Source organism: Saccopteryx bilineata, chromosome 4 (assembly GCF_036850765.1).
Source record: "Saccopteryx bilineata isolate mSacBil1 chromosome 4, mSacBil1_pri_phased_curated, whole genome shotgun sequence".
NCBI lineage: Eukaryota > Metazoa > Chordata > Mammalia > Chiroptera > Emballonuridae > Saccopteryx > Saccopteryx bilineata.
In genome coordinates, this window is record NC_089493.1 from 69022673 (window position 1) to 69048019 (window position 25347).

Below are 25347 nucleotides of genomic sequence, written 5' to 3' on the forward strand. Positions count from 1 at the left end.
ATTATTTAAATAAATATAAGTCAGGTTTGTGGATTTTATATATTAGATAATTCAAATTTTTTGACTTTATGGGAGGTATATCTAGTTTTATTTTAGGCATTGCACTTCTTTCTAAGGAGAATTTATTTTCGTAAACATTTTTGGAATATCTGCATACTAACCATTACAGCACAAAAGACATAGTTTCTGCCCTAGAGGAGTTGTGATGTCATAGGAGAATCAGACATATGAACAAATAATAATTTAGTGTGACCAATGTTATAATGATATATGAGTGCTGCTAGGATGTCAGAAAAGGCTTCACAGCAGAGGTGACGATTTAGCTAGATCTTGATGTAAGCATAGGAGTTGGCAGTTGAAGAGAGGATTGGATATTTTTAAGTGTAAGAATGTGTTTGTAGGTATGGAAGAAGGCCTGAGAGAACATGCTTTGTTTGGGCATGGCGAGCAACTAGATATGGTAGGATAAAAAGTAAGTGGAACCTTTGGAAGTTTTCTGTTTAAAACAGTATTTTGAAAATAATAGTGAAATATTGACATCTTTGTTTTAGATCATAAGGTCTTAAGTTGAAGAAAATGATGAAATGGTAGTGTTTGTGGATATTATTTTAAAAATATACCTTTTTCTTTCTCTTTATGTTTCAGCAACTCAAGTGTCAGTGGCTTAAAACTGGGCAATTTTTTTTGAGTTCTGTGACATACAATTTAGCATGGGACCCTCAAGGTATTCAGTGATTATATTTAAAAATTATGAAAAGTAAATAATTTGTTTTAAATGTATGATTACAATGTGATATAGTCTCATAATAAAAATGACCAATAGTATTTTTTTTTTTTTGCTAGTGTGAATGAGTATACTTTTTTCTTCTTGGTATAAACTGCTTCATACAGTGCTAAATTTATTTATTATTAGTTCTGGCCTCCCCCCCACCCCCGTCTTTGAATATTTATTTTAAAAACAGTGATGATTTGTTCCTTTAGTGAAAATGTGCTGCATTTTACCCTTAACTATATTTATTAAAAAAGAAAGTAAGAAATTAAACAGGATCAAAACAAAACAAAACCTATCTTGTGTTAGTACTTCAGGAAGTTACTGTCTTTAATTTTGAAAGATTAGAAATCTCTAATGATAATGGCCTTTGTCCCTGTTTATGTTCACAGTTAATGAGGGTGAATTTTATATATCAAGTAGAAAAACAAATGTCATTAATTTTTAATTACACCTTACATCTTGATATTTCTTGGTATTTCTTGGGCTTGTTTTTTTTTATTCTTCTGCTTTTTCTTTTTTAAAAGTTAACCTGATACATAATAGCTCTTCGCCAGTAAAGCAGTTTTTTATTTTCAGTTTTCTCCCAATAACTACTCTTTATTGTTTAGTGAATTCTTACAACTTTTAAATGGATATACCGCAAGTGTTGTGCAATATTGTTTATTTTTCAAAATATAATTTAGAAGACCACATGTATCTTTCTCTAGATAATCTTTGCTTATTCATGAGAACTTTCTTTAATTTTCAGATAACAGATTGTTGACAGCAACTGATTCTATTCAGTTGTGGGCTCCTCCAGGAGGTGACATTCTGGAAGAAGAGGAAGAAATTGATAATAAAATTCCTCTTGTTTTAAACGATTGGAAATGCATCTGGCAGTGCAAGTTAGTGTCTAACTCCTTTGTCATGTTTATTAATTTAAAAGTTTCCTAAAGTATGTGTATGTTCCCTTTCACAGTCATCTTAATATCCTGTCACAATCATCTTTATTTTTCTAAATTACCATTGCATTTAGAAGCCTATAGAGTAGAATTTTTCTAACAAGAACTCATTATAATATCATCCTTCAATCTATGCTATAGTTGATTAAGAAAAGGACAAAATATTTTTATAGTATAACCTCAGGACTTGGGTTGACAGGGTTGGTACATAGGAATTACTCCTTAATGGGAGAGACGTGATTGTGGTAGGAGAGAAAGACGTGAAAGTTGCCAGCCACTTTTTTAAGTAGATGGATGGCTGAACTATTAACAATATGCATTATGTGAAGGGGACCAATTAGCCAAGGAAGATGATGAGCTTAGTTATTAACATGCTATATATATTTAGGATGTTGGTGGGACTTGTAGGTAGAGATATCAGTTATGTTAATTGCACTTCTTTTTGGACACCCAGAGTGACACCATTAGTTTTAATTAATTTGTATTTTTAGGGAGGAGAAATACGTTATTTATTTATTTTTAAAATTTTTCTTAAGTGAGAAGCGGGGATGCAGAGTGAGAGTCCTGTATGTGCCCTGACTGGGATCAACCAGGCGAGCCCCCTACCCCGGTGATGCTCTTCCCATCTGGGGCCATTGCTCTTGCTCAGCAACTGAGCTATTTTAGCACCTAAGGTGAGGCCATAGAGCCATGGCTGCGGAGTGGAAGAGAGATAGAGAGAAGGGGAGGGGGAGGGGTGGAGAAGCAGATGGTCATTTCTCCTGTGTGCCCTAAGAATCGAATCTGGGACGTCCATATGACAGGCCAACACTCTACCACTGAACCAGCCCACCAGAGCTGAAATATTTTATTTTTAGAGAGTTAAAAATACTTTAGTTCTGATGATGTTAAAAATCTTATTTTAACTGTTTATATATAGTTTTCCAGATTTCAAAAATGTTAACTCTTTAATTTTTTTTATTTTTAGAACTTCAGTGTCTGTACATTTGATGGAATGGTCCCCTGATGGTGAATATTTTGCTACTGCTGGAAAGGTAAAAGGACCAAACAAAACATAAAAGAAACAAAACAAAAATGTTCCTATTTTTCTTTTTAGTTTTCTCGTCTGTAAAATTAGGATAATATTACTCTGCAAAGGTGGCCTGAGGAATAGTGATAGATTTGTAAACGATCAGGTATGCTTCCCATAGGCAGTAGGCACTTAGGAAATAATGGCTTTTATTATTCTTCTTATATAACCTTTTAGAAAAAGTCTGTTTTAAAAAATTAATTTTGTTTTGAAAATAGCGCATGTCTATAATTTAAAAGTAAAACAGAGTCACAATGAAAAGAATCACTCCCGTCTTCCTGGAGGCAGTTATTTGTCAAACTGTGTGTTTGGGTACTTCCTCTCATATTCCTAAACAACTTGCTTTTGCTCTCATTTCCTGGTTCTTCTTTCTTTATTTTTATGTATCACCTCTTGCCTTCCTCCTAAGGCAGCTGAGACTTCAGTTTTCTAGCTGATCATTCCAAACCTATCTTTACTTCTAACACATACACATATTCATTTCCCTTTTTCCCATCTACTGATCTAGGTATCTCATAATTTTGCATATATCAGTATGTATTGTTTACATTATTGATTATGCAGAATATTCTTCATAGAATAATTACTTTGGTGTTTATAATTACTTTGTTTTATTGTTTGCTTAGTTTTCTATGTACCTAATTTATCTCCTAAACCTCTGACAGTTTTTGCATCTTCTCATTATAATCCCAAAGAGGAGGTATCTTGGAGATGTGTGTTCTCTTTGTTCCAGCCTGGCTTAGTTCTCTCCAAGTCTAAGGTAGAGCTGTGATTTTGGGATTTACTTTTAGTAGTCTCCGGAAATTGTCTTTGATTATTTCCTTGGTTGAATTTCCTGTTTCTTAGTGTCATTTATCTTCCTCTTTCCTTATTTTGTGGGAATATCCTCTAGTAGATTCCTTATAAATGTTGAATGTGAAAAAATGCATTGAGGCCTTATAAATCTGAACAAAAATTTCTTCTGTTTTATGCTTGATTTGGCTGGGCAGAGAATTGGGTTGAAAATATCTTTTGCCCAGAATTTTTTAAGTCATAGTTCTATTGCCTTTTTTAGCTTCTTTTTTTTTTTTTTTTTTTTAAATTTTTTTTTTTTTAATTTTTTCATTTTTCTGAAGCTGGAAACGGGGAGAGACAGTCAGACAGACTCCCGCATGCGCCCGACCGGGATCCACCTGGCACGCCCACCAGGGGCGATGCTCTGCCCACCAGGGGGCGACGCTCTGCCCATCCTGGGCGTCGCCATATTGCCACCAGAGCCACTCTAGCGCCTGAGGCAGAGGCCACAGAGCCATCCCCAGCGCCCGGGCCATCTCCGCTCCAATGGAGCCTTGGCTGCGGGAGGGGAAGAGAGAGACAGAGAGGAAAGCGCGGCGGAGGGGTGGAGAAGCAAATGGGCGCTTCTCCTGTGTGCCCTGGCCGGGAATCGAACCCGGGTCCTCCGCACGCTAGGCCGACGCTCTACCGCTGAGCCAACTGGCCAGGGCGCCTTTTTTAGCTTCTAATGTTGCCATTCAAGGAGTAAAATGCCATTATGACTATATGTCCCCATCTTCAGCTTATAAAGGCTTTAAGAATCTTCAGATTTATCCCCAATGTTCTGAAATTTCATGATGATGTCATGGTGTAGGAAGTCATCTATAAATATTTTAGTGTGTATCTCTGTGGGATAAAGACTTTTATGTGTAGGTAATTTGGTGGGCCTGTTTAATTGGAAAACTCATATCCTTCAGTTTAGGGAGATTACTTTTTTATTTTTATTTTTTTGTATTTTTTTCCAAAGTTAGAAGTGGGGAGGCAGTCAGACAGACTCCCGCATGTGCCCGACCGGGATCCACCTGGCATGCCCACCAGGGGCGATGCTCTCAGCCCACCTGGGGCATTGCTCCCTTGCGACCAGAGCCATTCTAGCGCCTGAGGCAGAGGCCACAGAGCCATCCTCAGTGCCTGGGCCAACTTTGCTCCAATAGAGCCTCGGCTGCGGGAGGGGAAGAGAGAGACAGAGAGGAAGGAGAGGGGGAAGGGTGGAGAAGCAGATGGGCGCTTCTCCTGTGTGCCCTGACTAGGAATTGAATCTGGGGCTTCCACACGCCGGGCTGATGCTCTACCGCTGAGCCAACTGGCCAGGATAGGGAGATTATATTACTTCTTTTGTGTTGTTCTTTTCCTTTCATGTTGTCTTTTGTCTCTTTCTGGTTCTCCTTTTGTTTAGATGTGGATCCTCTGTACTGATCCTTCCTTTTTCCCCATCTCTTTTTCTATCTTTTCATTTTTTTAATTAAAAAAAAATTTTCAGGCCCTGGTTGGGCCGTTCAGTAGATAGAGCGTGGTCCTGGTGTGCTGAGGTTCCTGGTTTGATCCCCAGTTAGGGCACATACAAGAAGCACCCAATGAATGCACAACTAAATGGAATAACTAAGTGGAAAAATTAGTTGATGCCTCTCTCTCTCTCTCTGCTCCTTCTTCGACCCTCCCCCATTCCTCCCATCCCCACCCCATCTCAAATCAATGGAATAATTTAAAAAACCCAAATTTTTTAAAATTTCTATAAGTCTTTGTTTAATTTTGGGGTGTATTTTTCTAGCTTAAACTCTGGAATAATTATTTCCTGCTATTAATTTTTAAATTTCAAGAGTTTTTTCCTTATTCTAGGATTACTTTTTTTTTTCACCTTACCTACAGTAAAAAACCCCAACAGTTTGAATTGTTTATATATAATATTATACATATAAAACATATATAATATATATAATTGTTATATATCATGTTATATAACATATAATATATGTAAAAGTTATATATAATTTTACATATGTGCAGGACTTTTAGGTATATTTAAATGAGAAAAATAGAGAAAACCACATCTTCCCAGAAGTGTTAAGTCCATAATTCTTTTTTTTTATTGATTTTAATTTATTGTGTTTACATAGATTCTAGTGTTGCCCTGAATGCATCTCCCCCTCCCCCTATTCCCCTCAACATCTCCCTTGCCTCCCTCCACATAGCGCCCTCCCCCCTTCCCTTCAAGTTTATCCCATCCTATCATCCCCTTTTTCTCTGTCCTCTTTTTCTCTGGTACCTTTGATCTCTTCTCTGTCTCAATTCTGTTGCTCAGTTGACATTGTTCATTGGATTCCTCAAATGAGTGAGGTCATATGATATTTTTCTTTCTCTGCCTGGCTTATTTCACTTAGTATAATAGTTTCCAGGTCTATCCATGTTGTTACAAAAGGTAAGATTTCCTTCTTCCTCAGGGCTGCATAATACTCCATTGTGTATATGTACCACAGCTTTTTAATCCACTCCTCCACTGACGGACACTTGGGCTGTTTCCAGATCTTTACTATTGTGAACAATGCTGCCATAAACATGGAGGTGCATTTCTCCTTTTGAAACAGTGCTATGGTGCTCTTGGGGTATATTCTTAAAAGTGGGATAGCTGGGTCAAAGGCAGTTTGATTTTTAATTTTTTGAGGAATCTCCATACTGTTTTCCACAGTGGCTGCACCAGTCTGCATTCCCACCAGCAGTGCAGGAGGGTTCCCTTTTCTCCACATCCTCGCCAGCACTTACGCTGTGTTGTTTTGTGGATGAGCACCATTCTGACTGGTGTGAGGTGATATCTCATTGTGGTTTTAATTTGCATTTCTCTAATGATTAGTGATATGGAACATTTTTTCATATGCCTATTGGCCATCTGTATGTCCTCTTTGTAGAAGGGTCTGTTCATTTCTTTTGCCCATTTTTTGATTGGATTGTTTACGTTCCTGGTGTTGAGTTTTACAAGTTCTTTATAAATTTTGGTTATTAACCCCTTATCAGATGTGTTGTCGAATATGTTCTCCCATTGTATAGTTTGTCTTTTTATTCTGTTCTTATTGTCTTTTTTTTGTTCTTATTGTCTTTAGCTGTGCAAAAGCTTTTTCGTTTGATATAATTCCATTTGTTTATTCTGTCTCTTATTTTACTTGCCCGTGGAGATTAATCAGCAAATATATTGCTGCAAAAGATGTCAGAGAGCTTACTGCCTATGTTTTCTTCTAAGATGTTTATGGTTTCATGACTTACATTTAAGTCTTTTATCCATTTTGAGTTTATTTCTGTGAATAGTATAAGTTGGTGGTCTAGTTTCATTTTTTTGCAGGTAGCTGTTCAATTTTCCCAACACCATTTGTTAAAGAGGCTGTCTTTACTTCATTGTATGCTCTTATCTCCTTTGTCAAATATCAGTTGTCCATAAAGGTGTGGGTTTATTTCTGGGTTCTCTGTTCTGTTCCATTGATCTATATGCTTATTCTTATGCCAGTACCAAGCTGTTTTGAGTACAATGGCCTTGTAATATGACTTGATATCAGGAAGTGTGATACCTCCCACTTTATTCTTCCTTTTCAAGATTGCTGAAGCTGTTCGTGTTCTCTTTTGGTTCCATATATATTTTTGAAATATGTGTTCTATATCTTTGAAGTATGTCATTGGCATTGCATTGAATTTATAAATTGTTTTGGGTAATATAGACATTTTAATGATGTTTATTCTTCCTAACCATGAGCACGGTATATGCTTACACTTGTTTATATCTTCCTTGATTTCTTTTCTTTCCTTTTTTTTTTTTTTTTTTGTTTGTATTTTTTATAGTTGGAAACAGGGAGGCAGTCAGACAGACTCCTGCATGTGCCCAGCCGGGATCCACCGGCATGCTCACCAGGGGGCGATGCTCTGCCCATCTGGGGCGTTGCTCTGTTGCAACCAGAGCCATTCTAGCACCTGAGGCAGAGGCCATAGAGCCATTCCCAGCGCCCGAGCCAACTTTGCTCCAATGGATCCTTGGTTGTGGGAGGGGAAGAGAGAGAGAGGAAGGAGAGGGGGAGGGGTGGAGAAGCAGATGGGCGCTTCTCCTGTGTGCCCTGGCCGGGAATCAAACGCGGGACTCCTGCACGCCAGGCCGACGCTCTAACGCTGAGCCAACCGGCCAGAACCTTCCTTGATTTCTTTTATCAATGTTTTATAATTTTCCAAGTACAAGTCTTTAATCTACTTGGTTAAATTTACTCCTAGGTACTTTATGTTTTTGATTGCAATAGTGAAGGGGATTGTTTCCTTAATTTCTCTTTCTGACAGTTCATTGTTGGTGTATAAAAATGCCTCTGATTTCTGAGGATTAATTTTATATCCTGCCACCTTGCTGAATTCATTTATCAGGTCCAGTAGTTTTTTGACTGAGACTTTAGGGCTTTCTATATACAATATCATATCATCTGCAAATAATGATAGTTTTACTTCTTCTTTTCCAATTTGGATGCCTTTTATTTCTTCTTCTTGTCTGATTGCTGTGGCTAGGACTACCAGAACTATGTTGAATTAGAGTGGTGAAAGGGGGCACCCCTGCCTTGTTTCTGATCTTAAGGGTATTGCTTTTAATTTTTGCCCATTGAGTATGATGCTGGCTGTGGATTTGTCATAGATGGCCTTTATCATGTTGAGGTATGTTCCCTGTATTTCCACTGTGCTGAGGGTTTTGATCATGAATGGGTGCTGGATTTTATCAAATGCTTTTTCTGTATCTATTGAAATTATCATGTCTTTTTTCTCCTTCCTTTTGTTCATGTGATGAATTGCATTGATTGATTTGCAAATATTGTACCAGCCTTGCCTCTTCAGAATAAATCCCACTTGATCATGGTGTCTGATTTTTTTCATATGTTGTTGGATCCGGTTTGATAATATTTTGTTGAGGATTTTAGCATCTAAATTCATCAGGGATATTGGCCTATAGTTTTCTTTCTTTGTGTTGTCTTTGCCTGGTTTTTAAATCAGAATTATGCTCGCCTCATAAAAGGAACTTGAAAGTCTTGCTTCCTCTTGAATTTTTTGAAATAGCTTGAAAAGGATGGGAGTTAGTTCTTCTTTGAATATTTGGTAGAATTCACTTGTGAAGCCATCAGGTCAAGGACTTTTGTTTGTTGGGAGTTTTTTTTTTTTTTTTTTTTTCCTTCCATTTTTCTGAAGCTGGAAACGGGGAGAGATAGTCCGACAGACTCCCGCATGTGCCCGACCGGGATCCACCCAGCACGCCCACCATGGGGCGACGCTCTGCCCACCAGGGGGCGATAATCTGCCCATCCTGGGTGTCGCCATGTTGCGACCAGAGCCACTCTAGCGCCTGAGGCAGAGGCCACAGAGCCATCCCCAGCGCCCGGGCCATCTTTGCTCCAAGAGAGCCTTGGCTGCGGGAGGGGAAGAGAGAGACAGAGAGGAAAGCGCGGCGGAGGGGTGGAGAAGCAAATGGGCGCTTCTCCTGTGTGCCCTGGCCGGGAATCGAACCCGGGTCCTCTGCATGCTAGGCCGATGCTCTACCGCTTAGCCAACTAGCCAGGGCTGTTGGGAGTTTTTTGGTAACTGTTTTGATCTCATTTGTTGTCATTCAAATTTTCTGATTCTTCCAGATTGATTTTTAAAGATTATATGTTTCAAGGAATTTGTCCATTTCATCTAGGTTGTCTAATTTTTTGGCATACAGTTCTTCATGGTATTTTCTTAAAATCCTTTGTATTTCTGTTATGTCAGTTGTTATTTCTCCTGTCTCATTTCTAATTTTATTTATTTGAGTCCTCTCTCTTTCTTTCTTGGTGAGTTTGGTTAAAGTTTCATCGATCTTCTTTACCCTTTCAAAGAACCAGCTCCTGGTTTCATTGATCCTCTGTATTATTTCTTTAGCCTCTATGTCATTTATTTCCACTCTGATCTTTATAATTTCCTTCCTTCTAATACCTCTGGGCTTTACTGTCTGTTCTTTTACTAGTTCTTTTAGATGCAGGGTTAAGTTGTTTATTTGAGCTTTTTCTAGCTTCTTAAGGTATGCCTGTAATGGTATCAACTTCCCTCTCAGTACTGCTTTTATAACATGCTATTTAGTTCTCAAGTGTTTGAGTATTTTTCAGTTTTCTGTTGTGGTTGATTTCTAGTTTTATGCCATTGTGATCAGAGAAAATGTTTAATATGATTTCAATCTCCTTAAATTTGTTGAGACCGCTTTGTGCCTAACATGTGGTCTATCCTAGAGAATGTACCATGAGCACTTGAAAAGAATGTATATTCTGCTGCTTTAGGGTGAAAGGTTCTGACGATATTTATTAAATCGAGTTGATATAGTGTGTCCTTTAACTCTGCTGTTTCTTTGTTAATTTTCTTTCTTGAAGATCTATCTAGTGATCTTAGTGGGGTATTGAAATTCCCTACTATTATAGTATTGCTGTTGATCTTGCCCTTTATATCCATCAAAGTCTGCTTTATATATTTAGGTGCTCCTATATTAGGTGCATAGATATTTATAATGGTTATATCTTCCTGTTGGATTGCTCCCTTTATCATTATGTAGTCACCTTCTTTATCTCTTACTATAGCCTTTGTTTTGAAGTCCATTTTGTCTGATATAAGTATTGTTACCCCAGCTTTTTTTTTCATTTCCATTTGCATGAAATATTTTTTCCATAATTTTACCTTCAGTCTATATGCATCTTTTGTTTTAAGGTATGTCTCTTGTAGACAGCATATGTATAGGTCCTGTTTTCTTATCCATGCAGCTACCCTATGTCTTATGATTGGATCATTTAATCCATTTACATTTAAGGTTATTATTGATATGTAGTTGTTTATTTCCATTTTATTCTTTAAAGCTGTATTCCTCTTTTGCTATATTCTTTCCCCCCTTTGATCTGTTTACAACAGGCCCCTTAACATTTCTTGCAGCATTGGTTTGGTTGTAATGAATTTCTTGAGGTTCTTTTTTTTTGTTTTTTTGTCTGGGAAGCTTTTTATTTCTCCTTCAATTTTTTTTTTTTTGTATTTTTCTGAAGTTGGAAATGGGGAGGCAGTCAGACAGACTCCTGCATGCACCCAACTGGGATCCACTTGACATGCCCACCAGGGGGCGATGCTCTGCCCATCTGGGGCGTTGCTCTGTTGCAACCAGAGCCATTCTAGCGCCTGAGGCAGAGGCCATAGAACAGCGGTTCTCAACCTGTGTGTTGCGACCCCGGCAGGGGTCGAACGACCAAAACACAGGGTCTCCTAAAGCCATCGGAAAATACATATTTATTATACAATACATTTTAAAATAAAATATGTATTTCCCGATGGCTTTAGGCGACCCCTGTGTTTTGGTCATTCAACCCCCGCTGTGGTCATGACCCACAGGTTGAGAACTGATGCCATAGAGCCATCCTCAGCGCCTGGGCCAACTCTGCTCCAGTGGAGCCTTGGCTGCGGGAGGGGAAGAGAGAGACAGAGAGAGAGGAGAGGGGGAGGGGTGGAGAAGCAGATGGGCGCTTCTTCTGTGTGCCCTGGCCGGGAATCAAACCCGGGATTCTTGCACACCAGGCCGACGCTCTACCACTGAGCCAACAGGCCAGGGCTCTCCTTCAATTTTAAACGATAGCTTTGCTGGATAAAGAAGTCTTGGTTGTAGGCTCTTGTTCTTCATTACTTTGAATATTTCTTGCCATTCCCTTCTGGCCTCAAGTGTTTCTGTTGAGAAGTTGGATGCCATCCTTATGGGGGCTCCTTTTTAGGTAATAGCCTCTTTTTCTCTAGCAGCTTTTAATATTTTCTCTTTATCTCTTAGCTTTGGTATTTTAATTATGATGTGTCTACGTGTGGATTTCTTTGGGTTTCTCTTTAGTGGAATTCTCTGTGCTCCTTGAACTTTTGTGACTTTTCCCCACATCAATTTAGGGAAGTTTTCAGCTATGATATGATTGAACAAAGTCTCTATCCCTTGTTCTTTCTCTTCTCCTTCAGGAACCCCGATGATGCAGATGTTATTTCTCTTCACGTTGTCACAGAGCTCTCTTAGAGTTTCCTCAGACTTTTTGAGACTCTTTTCTTTTTGCTGCTCTGCTTCCATGCTTTTGTTTATCTTGTCCTCTAACTCGCTGATTCAATCCTCGGCTTTATCCATCCTGCTTTTAATTCCTTTCATTGTGGTCTTCATTTCTGATATTGTGTTTGTCATTTCTGACTGATTCTTTTTTATTATTTCAATGTTCTTTTTTATACTTGCTATCTCTTTATTTAGGTGTTTGTTATGTCCATCTGTTGTTGTTCTAAGATCTTTGAGCATCCTAACAATCATTATTTTAAACTCTGCATTCAGTAATTTGGTTATATCTGACTCATTCAAGTCCTTTTCTGAGGATTTCTCTTGATTCATTTGGGTTACATTTCGCTGCCTTCCCATTCTGTCTGTGTATAAGAAGGGTGTGGCTACAGGAGTTTAATGGGTGTGGCCTCTGTTCCCTAGATGTAGTCTATCTGTAGGCCTACCACCCCCTCTGCAGCTGTCTCAGGCGTTAGGGTATGGGCATTGCTGGCGCTGTCCTGCTGCAGCTGTCACTGTAATTTCTGCCTCTCCTCCACAGGAGGGCTGTGTTCACGTGCCCGGGCTGCAAGCCCTGGCAGGCTTCGGCCTTCTCCCTGCCCTAGTGGGTGGGGCTGCAAGCCTTGGCACCTCGGGCAAGGCTGCGCCCCTATGCTCAGCTGCAGGACTCCCCTATTCCCCAGCTTTCACTCCGCCCCCCTATGGCAGAGCTTTGCTCACTTGTTGGGCCACAAGCTCGGCTCCATGCTTAGCCAAGGGTCTCTGCTGTTCCCAGCCTTTTCTTTCCCTTCGGGCGAGATTGCAGTTGCGACCACTCTTGGTTGCCTGGCCCTGCATCCAGGCCGGACTGCTTTCGTGTGCCCCTTTCGTCCCCGCTGGGCGAGACGGAGGTCACACTGGGTCTCAGTTGTGGCTTCCTGGTTTCCACCCCTGCTGATGAGCCTGCGCTTCCTCGTTCCACCACTGCCCGCCCTCCAGTGAGTCCTCAGCAGTGTGGGTGGGGGCAGTGGAGCTCAGACCCTAACACTCAATACTGTATTCCTGATGGCTTCCTCCTTCTAAGCAACTCTGCTCTGAGTGCCGCGGGAGAGCTTGTTTGGCTTGTGTCCTGCTTCCCTTTGCTGGTTTTACTGGTTCCAGGGGAAATATTCACTTTAGGTTTGTGGGTGACTCAGCCCAGGGGTTAGGGTGGCTGTCCCTCAAAGTGTTTCTCCCTGTGCCTCCTAGATTACACTCTCTTCCTGCTACTCTGGTCCTCTCATCTCTCCCTGTTCCCCAGAGCCCTGGGTGGGTGGTTGTGAAAGAGGTTTTCTGTGTGGTCTCTTTAAGACGAATCCTGGGACTGAGAAATCTGTCTCTTTCTCACAGACAGTATCCTGACTTGTTTCGCAGCTAAATACTGTCCATATGCTTCTTCTAGGCTCTGATGCTGCAGGCTAGGGCTTTGTTCCTGGTGCTCAGGACCCTCCCCTCTCCACTAAACTCACTTCCCACCATACCAGTGTCTCTGGTCTGCAGTTCATGCCTGGGAGCTGGGCAGCCTTCTCTGCATTTCCACTCTTCCTACCAGTCTCAGTGTGGCTTCTTCAGTGTTCCTTGGTTAAAGAGTCCTCTTAGTTTAGTCCAAAGTTGGTTTTTCCAGATGATGGTTCTTAAAATTAAGTTGTAATCCACTTTGGTTCTGGGAGGTAGAAGTTGGTTACGTCTGCCTACTCCATCGCCATCTTGCCGCCCCCTAGGAGTACTCCTTTTTAAACTATAAATACTTCATGAATATATAAGATATAATAAATACACATGTATTCATTACCCGATTTGAGACAAAAAACATAATACTAATTGGCTCTTTATCTTCCTGCTTGCATTGCCTCCTTCCCTTCCCATCCAGGCTACCAGAATCCTCAATTTTATGTTTTATTTTATTATTTTTTTATAGTGTCACATGTATGAATTCTCAAATAATATAATGTTTAGTTTTACATAGTTTTGTATTTATAAAATGATATAGTTATTAAAATATAGCTTCAAGATATTAAAAATGTGTGATAATAGATATCATGTACTTTTAAATTAGTATAGTCAATAACAAAAAATTACATTTAAAATCATGAATTAAAGTGAATTTGTATTGTTGTTATGGAATTAAAAATTTTATATTACTCTTTATAATTATAAGGTGAGGATAGATTTTCTAAGAACACCAGGATTTATCCAAGGCTTTTGAGTTCATCTCTAGTTGTAGAACATTCAACTTTTTTTGGCTGAATACTTACTTGGTACAGAAGCAGTTGTTCAACAATTGATGACAGTACAAACAGAGAGAATGTACAACATTACAGAAAAAAAAACTGCAATCATGTGTAGTAGTTCAGCAGTAAATTAGGTAATAACTCACAATTTCAGAGTAGTGAGGAGTATGCAAAGTATTTTGAGATAGCTGAAGAACCATAATATAAATACTGTCATCTGTGATTTTTATTTTAGACAAAGTCACATGTACTGCTCATATTACTTTGGTTTGCTTATATCATAACTAAAGTTTAGCATTTAATTCATAATTAGCAGTTATGAAAATAGGAAAGTAATTGTTTTTCCCCCCACTAAAATTCATGGTAATTTTGGGTATTAGTTTTCTTGATTTCTGAAGAAGTAGATCCCAAAAGAAGAATTTGAATATAAATAATAAATATGGGAAATGATCACAAAGAAATATACTGGATTTGAGGTTGCAAAGTAAAGGTGCTTAGTAAAGAGTATGTTATCATGCAGGTGATTAATAAGCTTAAATCTCTGGATAACTGTGGGAGCCAGTGTTCTTTACAACATCATGTTCTTAACACATATTCTCTACCCATGTTAATCATTGGTTGAGGGCTGGTGAGGGCAGGGGGTTAATTCTCAGTACTCACACAGCTCCTAGAATACTTCATTCAGGGAGATGTAGATGCTGTTAGTTGGAATTAAAATGCTAAGGCATGAGAGTATATAGTTGATGTATTTTATATATTGAATTCTGTCCACTGGCCCTTTGGGTCAGAAGATCTCAGGTGAAGAGCCTCTGGTCTCTGGATATTTTTATTTTTTTAATGATTTGAGAGAGCGAGAGAGAAAGAAAGAGAGGGAAGGGAGAGATGAGAAGCATCAACTTGTACTTGATTCACTTTAGTTCATTGATTGCCTCTCATATATGCCTTAACAGGGGGCTTAAGCCAAGCCAGAGACCCCTTGCTCAAGCCAGCGACCTTGGGCTTTACGCCAGCAAACTTTGGGCTCCAGCTAGCGACTTTGGGATCATGTCAATGATCCCATGCTCAAGCCAGTGACCCTGTGCTCAAGCTGAAAAGCCCAGGCTCAACCCATATGTGCACGGGCAACCTCGAGTTTTTGAACCAGAGACCTCAGGGTTTTGAACCCGGGACCTCAGTGTCCCAGGTTGATGCTCTGTCCATTGCACCACCACAGGTCAGATGGACCTTTTATTTTTTATCTTTCACATTTTGGTCTAAAATCCATGCAGAATAATTTTTAGGTGTAGTTTAAAGAATAGATAAAGTTTCGGCCTGACCTGTGGTGGCACAGTGGATAAAGTGTCGACCTGGAAATGCTGAGGTTGCCAGTTCGAAACCCTGGGCTTGCCTGGTCAAGGCACATATGGGAGTTGATGCTTCCAGCTCCTCCCCCCTTCTCTCTCTCTGTGTCTTTTCTCTCTCTTTCTCTCTCTCTCCCTCCCTCCTTCCCTCTTCTCTCTAAAATGAATAATAAAAAAAAAGAATAAAGTTTCATTTTTACTATCTGGATATTCAGTTGTCCAACACAATTTATTGAAAAAGCCTCTTCTTTCTCCACTGCTCTGTATGACCACTTTTGTCCTAAAATCAGGTGCTCATATTGTATGGGTCTGTGTCTTGAGTTCTTTTCTTTAGTCCATTGGTTTTTGCTTGTACCAATGTCACCTGTCTTAATTGCTATAGCTTTTAAATTATCTTGCTGTTTGCTAGAGGAAGCCCTCCATATTGTTTTTCTTCTTTAAAATTATCTCTTCTTGGCCTTCTGTATTTCTGTATTAATCTTAGAAATAAGCTTGAAAATTTTACAAAACAAATGAAAAATCCCTTGTGCTATTAATTAGTATTGTATTGACACTATAGATCAGTTTGGGGAGAAGTGATTCTTTTTTTTTTTTTTGTATTTTTCTGAAGCTGGAAACGGGGAGAGACAGTCAGACAGACTCCTGCATGCACCCGACTGGGATCCACCCGGCACGCCCACCAGGGGCAATGCTCTGCCCACCAGGGGGCGATGCTCTGCCCCTCTGGGGTGTCGCTCTGCCGCGACCAGAGCCACTCTAGCGCCTGGGGCAGAGGCCAAGGAGCCATCCCCAGCGCCCGGGCCATCTTTGCTCCAATGGAGCCTTGGCTGCAGGAGGGGAAGAGAGAGACAGAGAGGAAGGAGGGGGGGGCGGAGAAGCAAATGGGCGCTTCTCCTATGTGCCCTGGCTGGGAATCGAACCCGGGTCCCCCGCACGCCAGGCTGACGCTCTACCGCTGAGCTAACCGGCCAGGGCCGAGAAGTGATTCTTTTCTAAGATTTTATTTATTGATTTTACAAAGAGGAGGGGGGGAGTGAGAAGTATCAACTCATAGTTGCTTCATTTTAGTTGTTCATTGATTGCTTGTTGTTTGTGCTTTTACCAGGCAAGCCCAGGATTTCAAACTGGTGACCTCAGCATTCCAGGTCAATACTCTGTCTCCTGGCCACTACAGGCAAGGAGAAGTGGTATTTTATAATTGAGTCTTCCCATCAATGAACGTGACATAGTCCTTTCATTTATTTTAGATCTTTTTATTTTTCTCAGTAGTGTTTTATTATTTTCTGTTTTCTAGAGAGAGAGACAGGGACAGATAGAAGAGATGAGAAGATGAGAAACATCTAGAAGACAGAGATGAGAAACATCAACTCATAGTTGCGGTACCTTAGTTGTTCATTGATTGGTTTCTCATATGTCCTGGGGGGCTCTAGCTGAGCCAGTGGCCCTTTACTCAAGCCAGCAACGTTGGGCTCAAGCCAGTGACTATAGGTTATACCTATGACACCATGCTCAATCTGATGAGCCAATGCTCAAGCCGGCGATCTGGGGTTTCTAACCTGGGTCCTAAGGTCCCAGGTCGACGCCCTCTCCACTGTGCCACCACCTGGTCAGGCTGTGCGGTTTAATTTAATTTAATTTAATTTTTTTTTAGGTTAGAAGAGGGGAGATAATGAAGCAGAATCCCTCATGTGCCCCAGATGAGATCCACCTGGCAACCTCATTTGGGGCTGATGCTCGAGTACTATTTTTAGCACCTGAGGCTCACATGCTCAGACCAACCAAGCAATCCTCAGTGCCTGGGGCCATGCTTGAACCAGTGAGTCACTGGCTGCTGGAGGGAACGAGGGAGAGAAGAAGAGAGGTGGAGAAGCAGATGGTTGCTACTCTTATGTGCCCGGACAGGGAATTGAACCTGGTGTCTGTATGGTGGTCTGATGCTCTGTCTACAGTGTCCAGGGCTGTGGGGTTTAATTTTTCTGTTTGTAATTTTATTTATTTATTTATTTATTATGGGTTTTTAAAATTAATTTTTAAAATTTATTGTGTTAGCATGGATTCAGGTGTACCACTCAATATAACACCCTCACCCCCCAACCATGTGCCCGCCATTACACCCCTTTTGTCCTCCTCCCCTTAACTCTCTTCCCCCCCTTCCCTCTGGGATTTGCTGTCCTGTTATCTGTATCTATGTGTTATGTATGTATAATTTCACTAATCCCTTCACCTTCTCTGATCCTATCCCCTCATTCCCCTTCCCTCTGACAGCTGTCCCTCTGCTCCCTGTGACCCCACCTCTGTCTCTATTCTTTTCCTTAGTTCACCATATTCATTAGATTCCACATATAAGTGAAATCATATGATATTTTTCTTTCTCTGCCTGGCTTATTTCACTTAGCATAATAATCTCCAGGTCCATCCATGCCATTGCAAAGGTAAGATTTCCTTCTTTTTCATGGCTGCGTAGTATTCCATTGTGTATATGTACCACAGCTTTTTTATTCACTTGTCCACTGACAGACACTTGGGCTATTTCCAGATCTTGGCTCTTGGAAACAATGCTTCAGTAAACATGGGGGTGCATATCTTCTTTTGAATCAGTGATTTGGTATTCATAGGATATATTCCTAAACGTGGAATAGCTGGGTCAAAAGGCAGTTCCATTATTAATTTTTTGAGGAAACTCCATAGTGTTTTCCACAGTGGCTGCACCAGTCTGCATTCCCATCAGCAGTGCAGGACGGTTCCCTTTTCTCCCCATCCTAGTCAGCACTTATTCTGTGTTGATTTGTTAATGAGCACGCCATTCTGACAGGTGTGAGGTGGTATCTCGTAGCTTTAATTGCATTTCTCTGATGATTAGTGAGGTTAGCATTTTTTCGTATGCCTATTGGGCCTCTGTATGTCCTCTTTGGAGAAGTGTCTATTCAGTTCCTTTGTCCACTTTTTAATTGGATTGTTTACCTTCCTGGTGTTGAGTTTTACAAGTTCTTTATAAATTTTTGTTATTAACCCCTTATCAGATGTTTTGGCGAATATGTTTTCCCATTGTGTGGTTTGTCTTTTTATTCTGTTCTTGTCTTTAGCTGTGCAAAAGCTTTTTAGTTTGATATAGTCCCATTTGTTTATTTCGTCCTTTATTTCACTTTGCCTGTGGAGATATATCAGCAAAAATATTGCTACGAGAGATATTGGAGGGTTTACTGCCTATGTTTTCTTCCAAGATGTTTATGGTTTCGTGACTTACGTTTAAGTCTTTTATCCATTTTATTTTTGTGAATGGTGTAAGTTGGTTGTCTAGTTTTATTTTTTTGCATGTACCTGTCCAGTTTCCCAACACTATTTATTAAAGAGACTGTTTTTACTCTACTGTATGAAATGTTAATTGACCATAATTGTGTGGATTTATTTCTAGGTTCTCTGTTCTGTTCTATTGATCTGTATACCTGTTCTTAGGCCACTACCAAGCTGTTTTGATTACAATGACCTTGTAGTATTACCTGATATCAGGAAATGTGATACCTTCCACTTTATTCTTCCTTTTTAAGATTGTTGAGGCTATTCGGGTTCTTTTTTGGTTCCATATAAATTTTTAGAATATTTGTTCTAGACCTGTGACGTGTGCCATTGGTATTTTAGTGGGAATTCCATTGAATCCATAGATTGCTTTGGGTAGTATAGACATTTTAATGATGTTAAGTTTTCCTATCCATGAACACAGTATATGCTTCAACTTGTTTATATTATTCCTGATTTCTTTTTTCAATGTCTTATAATTTTCTGAGTACAAGTCTTTTATCTCCTTGGTTAAATTTATTCCTAGGTACTTTATTTTTTGTCATTGTTTCAATAGTGAAGGGGACTGTTTTCTTAATTTGTTATTCTGCCAGTTTATTGTTGGTGTATAAAAATGCCACTAATTTGATTTATGAATATTAACCTTATATTCTACCACCTTGCCAAATTCATTTATCAGGTCTAGTAGTTTTTTGACTGAGACTTTAGGTTTTGTATATACAGTGTCATGTCATCAGCAAACAATGACAGTTTCACTTCTTTTCAAATTTGGATGCCTTTTATTTCTTCTTCTTATCTGATTGCTGTGGCTAGGATTTCCAGAACTATGTTGAATAAGAGTGGTGAAAGGGGGCACCCCTGCCTTTTTCCTGATCTTAAGGGGATTGCTTTTAATTTTTGCCTACTGATATGATGTTGGCTTTCAGTTTGTCATATATGGCCTTTATTATGTTGAGGTTTGTTCCCTGTATTCTCAGTTTGCTTAGAATTTTGATTATAAATGGGTGCTGGATTTTATCAAATGGTTTTTCTGCATCTATTGATATAATCATATGAATTTTATCCTTCATTTTGTTTATGAATGACATTTATTGATTTGTGAATATTGTACCAGCCTTGCTTCCCTGGAATAAATCCCACTTGATCATGATGTATATGATCTTTTTAATGTATTGCTGGATCCGGTTTGCTAATATTTTGTTGAGAATTTTAGCATCTATGTTCACCAGGGATATTGGCCTATATTTTCTTTCTTTGTAGTGTCTTTATCTCATTTTGGATTGAGGATAATGCTTGTCTCATAAAATGACCATGAAAGTCTTCCCTCTTGAATTTTTTGGAATAGCTTGAGAAGGCTAGGTGCTAGTTCTTCTTCGAATGTTTGGTAAAATTTGCCTGTGAAGCCATCCCATTCAGGATTTTGTTTGCTGGGAGTTGTGTTTTTTGTTGTTGTTGTTGTTGTTTTTTTTTTTTTACAGAGAGAGAGAGAGTGAGAAAGAGGGATAGATAGGGACAGAAAGACAGGAACAGAGAGAGATGAGAAGCACCAATTATCCGTTTTTCATTTTGACACCTTGGTTGTTCATTGATTGCTTTCTCATATGTGCCTTGATCGTGGGCCTTCAGCAGATTGAGTAACCCCTTGCTCTAGCGAGTGACCTTGGGTCCAAGCTGGTGAGCTTTTGCTCAAGCCAGATGAGCCTGTGCTCAAGCTGGTAACCTTGTGGTCTCAAACCTGGGTCCTCCGGATCGCAGTCTGACCCTCTATCCACTGCGCCATCGCGTGGTCAGGCAGGAGTTTTTTGATAACTGTTTCAATTTCATTTGTTGTAATCATTCTCTTTGGGTTTTCTGTGTCTTCCTGATTGAGTTTTGGAAGATTATATGTTTCTAGGAATTTATCCATTTTGCCTAGGTTGTCTAATTTTTTGGCATAGCATTTTCTTACAATCCTTTGTATTTATGCGGTGTCAGTTACTTCTCCACTTTTATTTCTGATTTTATTTGAGTTCTCTCTCTTTTTTTCTTGATGAGTCTGGTTAAAGGTTCATCAATCTTGTTTACCTTTTCAAAGAACTAGCTCTTGGTTTCATTGATCTTTTGTATTTTTTTTAGCCTCTATGTCATTTATTTGAGCTCTGATCTTTATTATTTCCTTCCTTTTACTTCTTCTGGGATTTATTTGTTGTTCTTTTAGGTGCAGGGTTAGGTTGTTTATTTGAGCTTTTTCTTCTTAAGGTATGCCTGTGATGCTATGAACTTCCCTCTCAAGACTGCTTTTGCTGTGTCCCATAGATTTTGGATTGTTGTACGTTCATTATCATTTATTTCAAGGAAATTTTTTATTTCTTCCTTGAACTCATTGTTTGCCCATTTGTTATTTAATATCATGCTATTTAGCCTCCAAGTGTTTGAATGTTTTTCAGTTTTTTATTGTAGTTGATTTCTAGTTTTATGTTGTAATTAGAGAAAGATGCTTGATATATGATTTCAGTCTTCTTAAATTTATTGAGACTTGTTTTGTGTCCTAACATGTGGTCTGTCCTAGAAAATGTACCATGAGCACTTGAAAAGAATATATATTCTGCTGATTTGAGGTGAAAGGTTCTGAAGATAACAATTACGGTAAATCCAGTTGATCTAGTGTGTCACATAGGCTGCTGTTTCTTTGTTAATTTTCTGTCTGAAGGATCTATTCATTGATGTTAGTGGGGTATAGAAATTGCCTACTGTTATAGTTTTGCTTTTGATCTCGCCCTTTATTTCCATCAAAATCTGCTTTATATATTTAGGTGCTCCTATATTAGGTGCATAAATATTTACAATGGTTATATCCTCCTGTTGGATTGCTCCCTTTATCATTATGTAGTGACCTTCTTTATCCCTTTAGCTTTTGTTTTAAAGGCTATTGTATCAAAGGTAAGTATTGCTACTCCAGCTTTTTTTTCATTTTCATTTGTATGAAATATTTTTTTTCCATCACTTCACTTTCAGTCTATGTGTATCTTTTGTTTTGAGGTGGGTCTCTTGTAGACAGCATATGTAGAGGTCCTATTTTCTTTTTTTTTTCATTTTTCTGAAGCTGGAAACGGGGAGAGACAGTCAGACAGACTCCCGCACGCCCACCAGGGGCGGTGCTCTGCCCCCCAGGGGGCGATGCTCTGCCCATCCTGGGCGTCGCCATATTGCGACCAGAGCCACTCTAGAGCCTGAGGCAGAGGCCACAGAGCCATGCCCAGCGCCTGGGCCATCTTTGCTCCAATGGAGCCTTGGCTGCGGGAGGGGAAGAGAGAGACAGAGAGGAAAGCGCGGCGGAGGGGTGGAGAAGCAAATGGGCGCTTCTCCTATGTGCCCTGGCCGGGAATCGATCCCGGGTCCTCCGCACGCTAGGCCGACGCTCTACCGCTGAGCCAACCGGCCAGGGCGGTCCTATTTTCTTATCCATGCAGCTACCCTGTGTCTTTTGATTGGAGCATTTAATCCATTACATTTGAGGTTATTCTTATTTATTGCTATTTTATTCTTTAAATCTACAATCCTATTTCTCTCAATTTCTTTTTTCTTTGCTCTTTTTACAACAGGCCCCTTAACATTTCTTGTAGCATTGGCTTGGTTGTAGTGAACTCCTTGAGGTTTTTTTTTTTTTTTGGTCTAGGAAGCTTTTATTTTTTCTTCCATTTTTAAATGATAGCCTTGCTAGATAAAGTAGTCTTGGTTATAGGTTCTTGTTTTGTGCCACTTTGAATATTCCTTGCCAATCCGTTTTGGCCTCAAGTGTTTCTGTTGAGAAGGTGGATGTCATCCTTATGGGGGCTCCTCTGTAGGTAATTCACTGCTTTTCTCTTGCAGCTTTTAGTATTCTTTTTTGTCTCTTAATTTTGGCATTTTAATTATGATGTGTCTTGGTGTAGGCTTCCTTGGGTTCCTGTTTAATGGGACTCTTTCTGCTTCTTGAACTTGTGTGACTTTTCCTTCATCAATTTAGGGAAATTTTCAGCTATGATTTCTTTAGACAGGTTCTCTATCACTTGTTCATTCTTTTCTCCTTCAGGAACCCCTGTGTCGTGGATGTGGTTTTTCTTCATGTTGTCACAGAGGTCTCTTAGAGTTTTTTAGTCTTTTTGCACCTCTCTTCATTTTGTTGCTCTGTTTTGGTGGTTTTGTATATGTTGTCCTCTAAATCACTGATTCGATCCTCTGCTTCATACAGCCTGCTCTTGATTCCTTCTAATAAAGTCTTCATTTCTGATATTCTATTTGTCCTTTCAGACTGGTTCTTTTTTATTATTTCAGTGTCCTTTTTGATGATTGCTATCTCTTTAAGTTCTCATTGTGACCATCCATTGTTGTTCTATGATCCTTGAGCATCCTAAAAAATCATTATTTTAAACTCTGAGTCTGGTAGTTTGGTTACTTCCATTTCATTTAATTCTTTTTCTGGGGATTTCTCTCATTGATTCATTTGGATTGTATTTCTTTGCCCATTTTGTCTTTTTATTAGGTAGCGCTGTCTGACTTTGAAATTTGTTGTGGTATCTTTATGAGGAAGATGAGCTCAGTGGTACTGACCTCCAGGCCATCTGATTTCTTTGCTCTAGCAATGGTTCTTGAGGGTAGTATTTACCCTTCTGTTGATGTGAGAATTGAATGCAGTTGGTCCTTTCATGGGTGTGGTTATCCCTTCAGGCTGGCTGGCTCTAACGGTCAACCTTGATCATGTGTATTAGACACTGTGCAGTGTCTGTCCTGTTGGGCTGGCTTATTTATTCTCCGCAGTGTCTGGTGCCTGCTGGACTTTTCCTTTGGCTGTGATGCTTCTGTAGCTAGCTGAGTCTAGTGTTGGTGCTATTTGCTGCCCACTACTGGTTGTGTTGGTTCTAGGTCTTCATGGTTTCGTACCAGCCATTGTTTGTAAGCTGCTGTGGGCTACTTGTCTGGAGCTACTGCTCTGTTTGCTGTTTGTGTCCAGCGTTTCCTGTGCCTGGGTAATGTGGGAGGGGCCAATATGTAAATAAGAATTCACTTCCTCCTGCTTAGAGATGACAACAGCTCTGTAAAAGCCCCAAGCTGTGTAAGATTTGCCTCCACTTTTCAGCTGCTCCACTTCCTCTTGCAGCTCTCACAGAGTCTTCTGTGGAAAGACTGTGGTGTGGGCTCAGACTGGCCTCATCCATCCAACCCATCTACAGGTTGCAAGCTTGGTGGGTTAGGGCAGCTGAGGTTGGGAATACAATGTTAGTGGGACCCCCTACTTCAGGGGTCTCTTGGTCAGGAGCTCAGTACAGGGAAAGTGGCCCCTATTACAGAGCCTAATCCCTCAGCCACTGCTAGATACTCAAATTTTATTTCTCCTCAGCAAGGTGAGCAGCAGTTTTAGATTGAGTGGGGCCAACAGTCCCCTCTGCAGAAGTTCTTCTAACTGGTGAGACCCTGGTCTCAGGGAGGAAGACTGAGAGAGTCCTCCCCTGGGGCTGACTGCATCCCCCCAGAAAGTGGCTAAGCCCCTTGACCAGACCCAACAATAGGCTTGCGGGGACCCACACTTTGAATGTCCATGCTCCAAGCCTCTCTCCCTTCCCCCAGTGGAATCTAGCCCAGTGGGGCAGGATATCCAGCATCCAGGGTGGCCTGTCCAGCGCACATGAGCTGCTGTGCCTATGCTGACCACAGTAAGTGGAACTCTCCTCAGCTGGGCCAGCTGTGAGGAGCCCTTTCTTAGGGCTTAGACATGCCACCAGCAAGGGTTGTTAGTTCCTGAACTGATGCTCTCTGCAGCTGGCCACTGGATGTGCCAGCCCTGAGCCCCCGTGGAGGGATCTCAGCATAGACCAGTGGGTGACCCTGCCTGTGACTGGCCCTCAGCAACCTTCTTGGAGCTATGAGAAATCCAGAGTTTGTGGTTGCCTTTGCTGGTCCCAGATGTACCTGGAAATACCAAGTCACACACCTAGGCTGGCTTTTACTCACTCTGAGTCTGGGGGAAGGTCCACAAAAGGCCAAGGTTCCCTGAGTTCTGCTTCCTGCAGCCTCTGTCTGCTGGCTGCTTGTTGGGATCAGCAGCTGAAAAACCTCTGGTAGAGTCTAGAGCCTGGGGAAATTCAGGGATTAGGAATGGTGGTAGGTGTGGCTTGGCTCCAGGTGTCAGTTTGTCCAGACTTTTTCCACAGACCTCAGTAGCGTGGGCCCCAGGAGTTTTGTGGGTGTGGCCTCAGAACCAGAAGTGTGGTCTGCCCACAGTCTGAACAGTTTCTACTGAGTCTCCTGTAAGGTGAAATCACCAGTCATAGACTCGGGAGCATGCGAAGGGAAAGCTCCAGCCTCAACACCAGGAAACTGAGTCACTGATGTGCCCCTGCTTCCTGTCTTCTCAGAACGACCAGGTCTTAATGGGGTGGGGCAGGAGAGACTCCTGAGGACAGGGCAGTTGTTTTCCTCCAGGCTGATGCCACTCAGAGGGGACTGCTCCACCCAAGAAAGATGGTGACTGCAGTACTGGAGAATGACTGTCCCAGTAGAGCTTGAGCTCTGTGTCGATCAGGCATCCCCGATTTGACTTCCCCATGCAGTGGAACACTCCTGCTTAATGGCAGGGCTGGCGGCCTCTTCGAGACTACTCTTGATTGGTACCAAAACCAAATGCCACCGGAGGAAAGACACGACTGTTACACAAGTTAGTTGCAAGAATCACACAGGGCCCTGGTCGGTTGGCTCAGTGGCAGAGCGTCGGCCTGGCGTGCAGGAGTCCCGGGTTCGATTCTCGGCCAGGGCATACAGGAGAGGCGCCCATCTGCTTCTCCACCCCTCCCCCTC

At 40.7% G+C, this 25347-nt stretch overlaps 1 protein-coding gene across 3 annotated transcripts in view; it reads left to right on the forward strand.

Moving 5' to 3' along the window:
* DMXL2 (Dmx like 2) overlaps positions 1 to 25347 on the forward strand; it is a 196917-nt gene that overhangs the window by 61446 nt on the left and 110124 nt on the right. For all 3 annotated transcript variants that reach the window (XM_066276368.1, XM_066276370.1, XM_066276371.1), the window contains exons 4-6: positions 646 to 724; positions 1521 to 1656; positions 2681 to 2747. In XM_066276368.1, coding sequence (XP_066132465.1) covers positions 646 to 724; positions 1521 to 1656; positions 2681 to 2747 — 282 coding nt within the window. The remainder of the gene's footprint in view (positions 1 to 645; positions 725 to 1520; positions 1657 to 2680; positions 2748 to 25347) is intronic.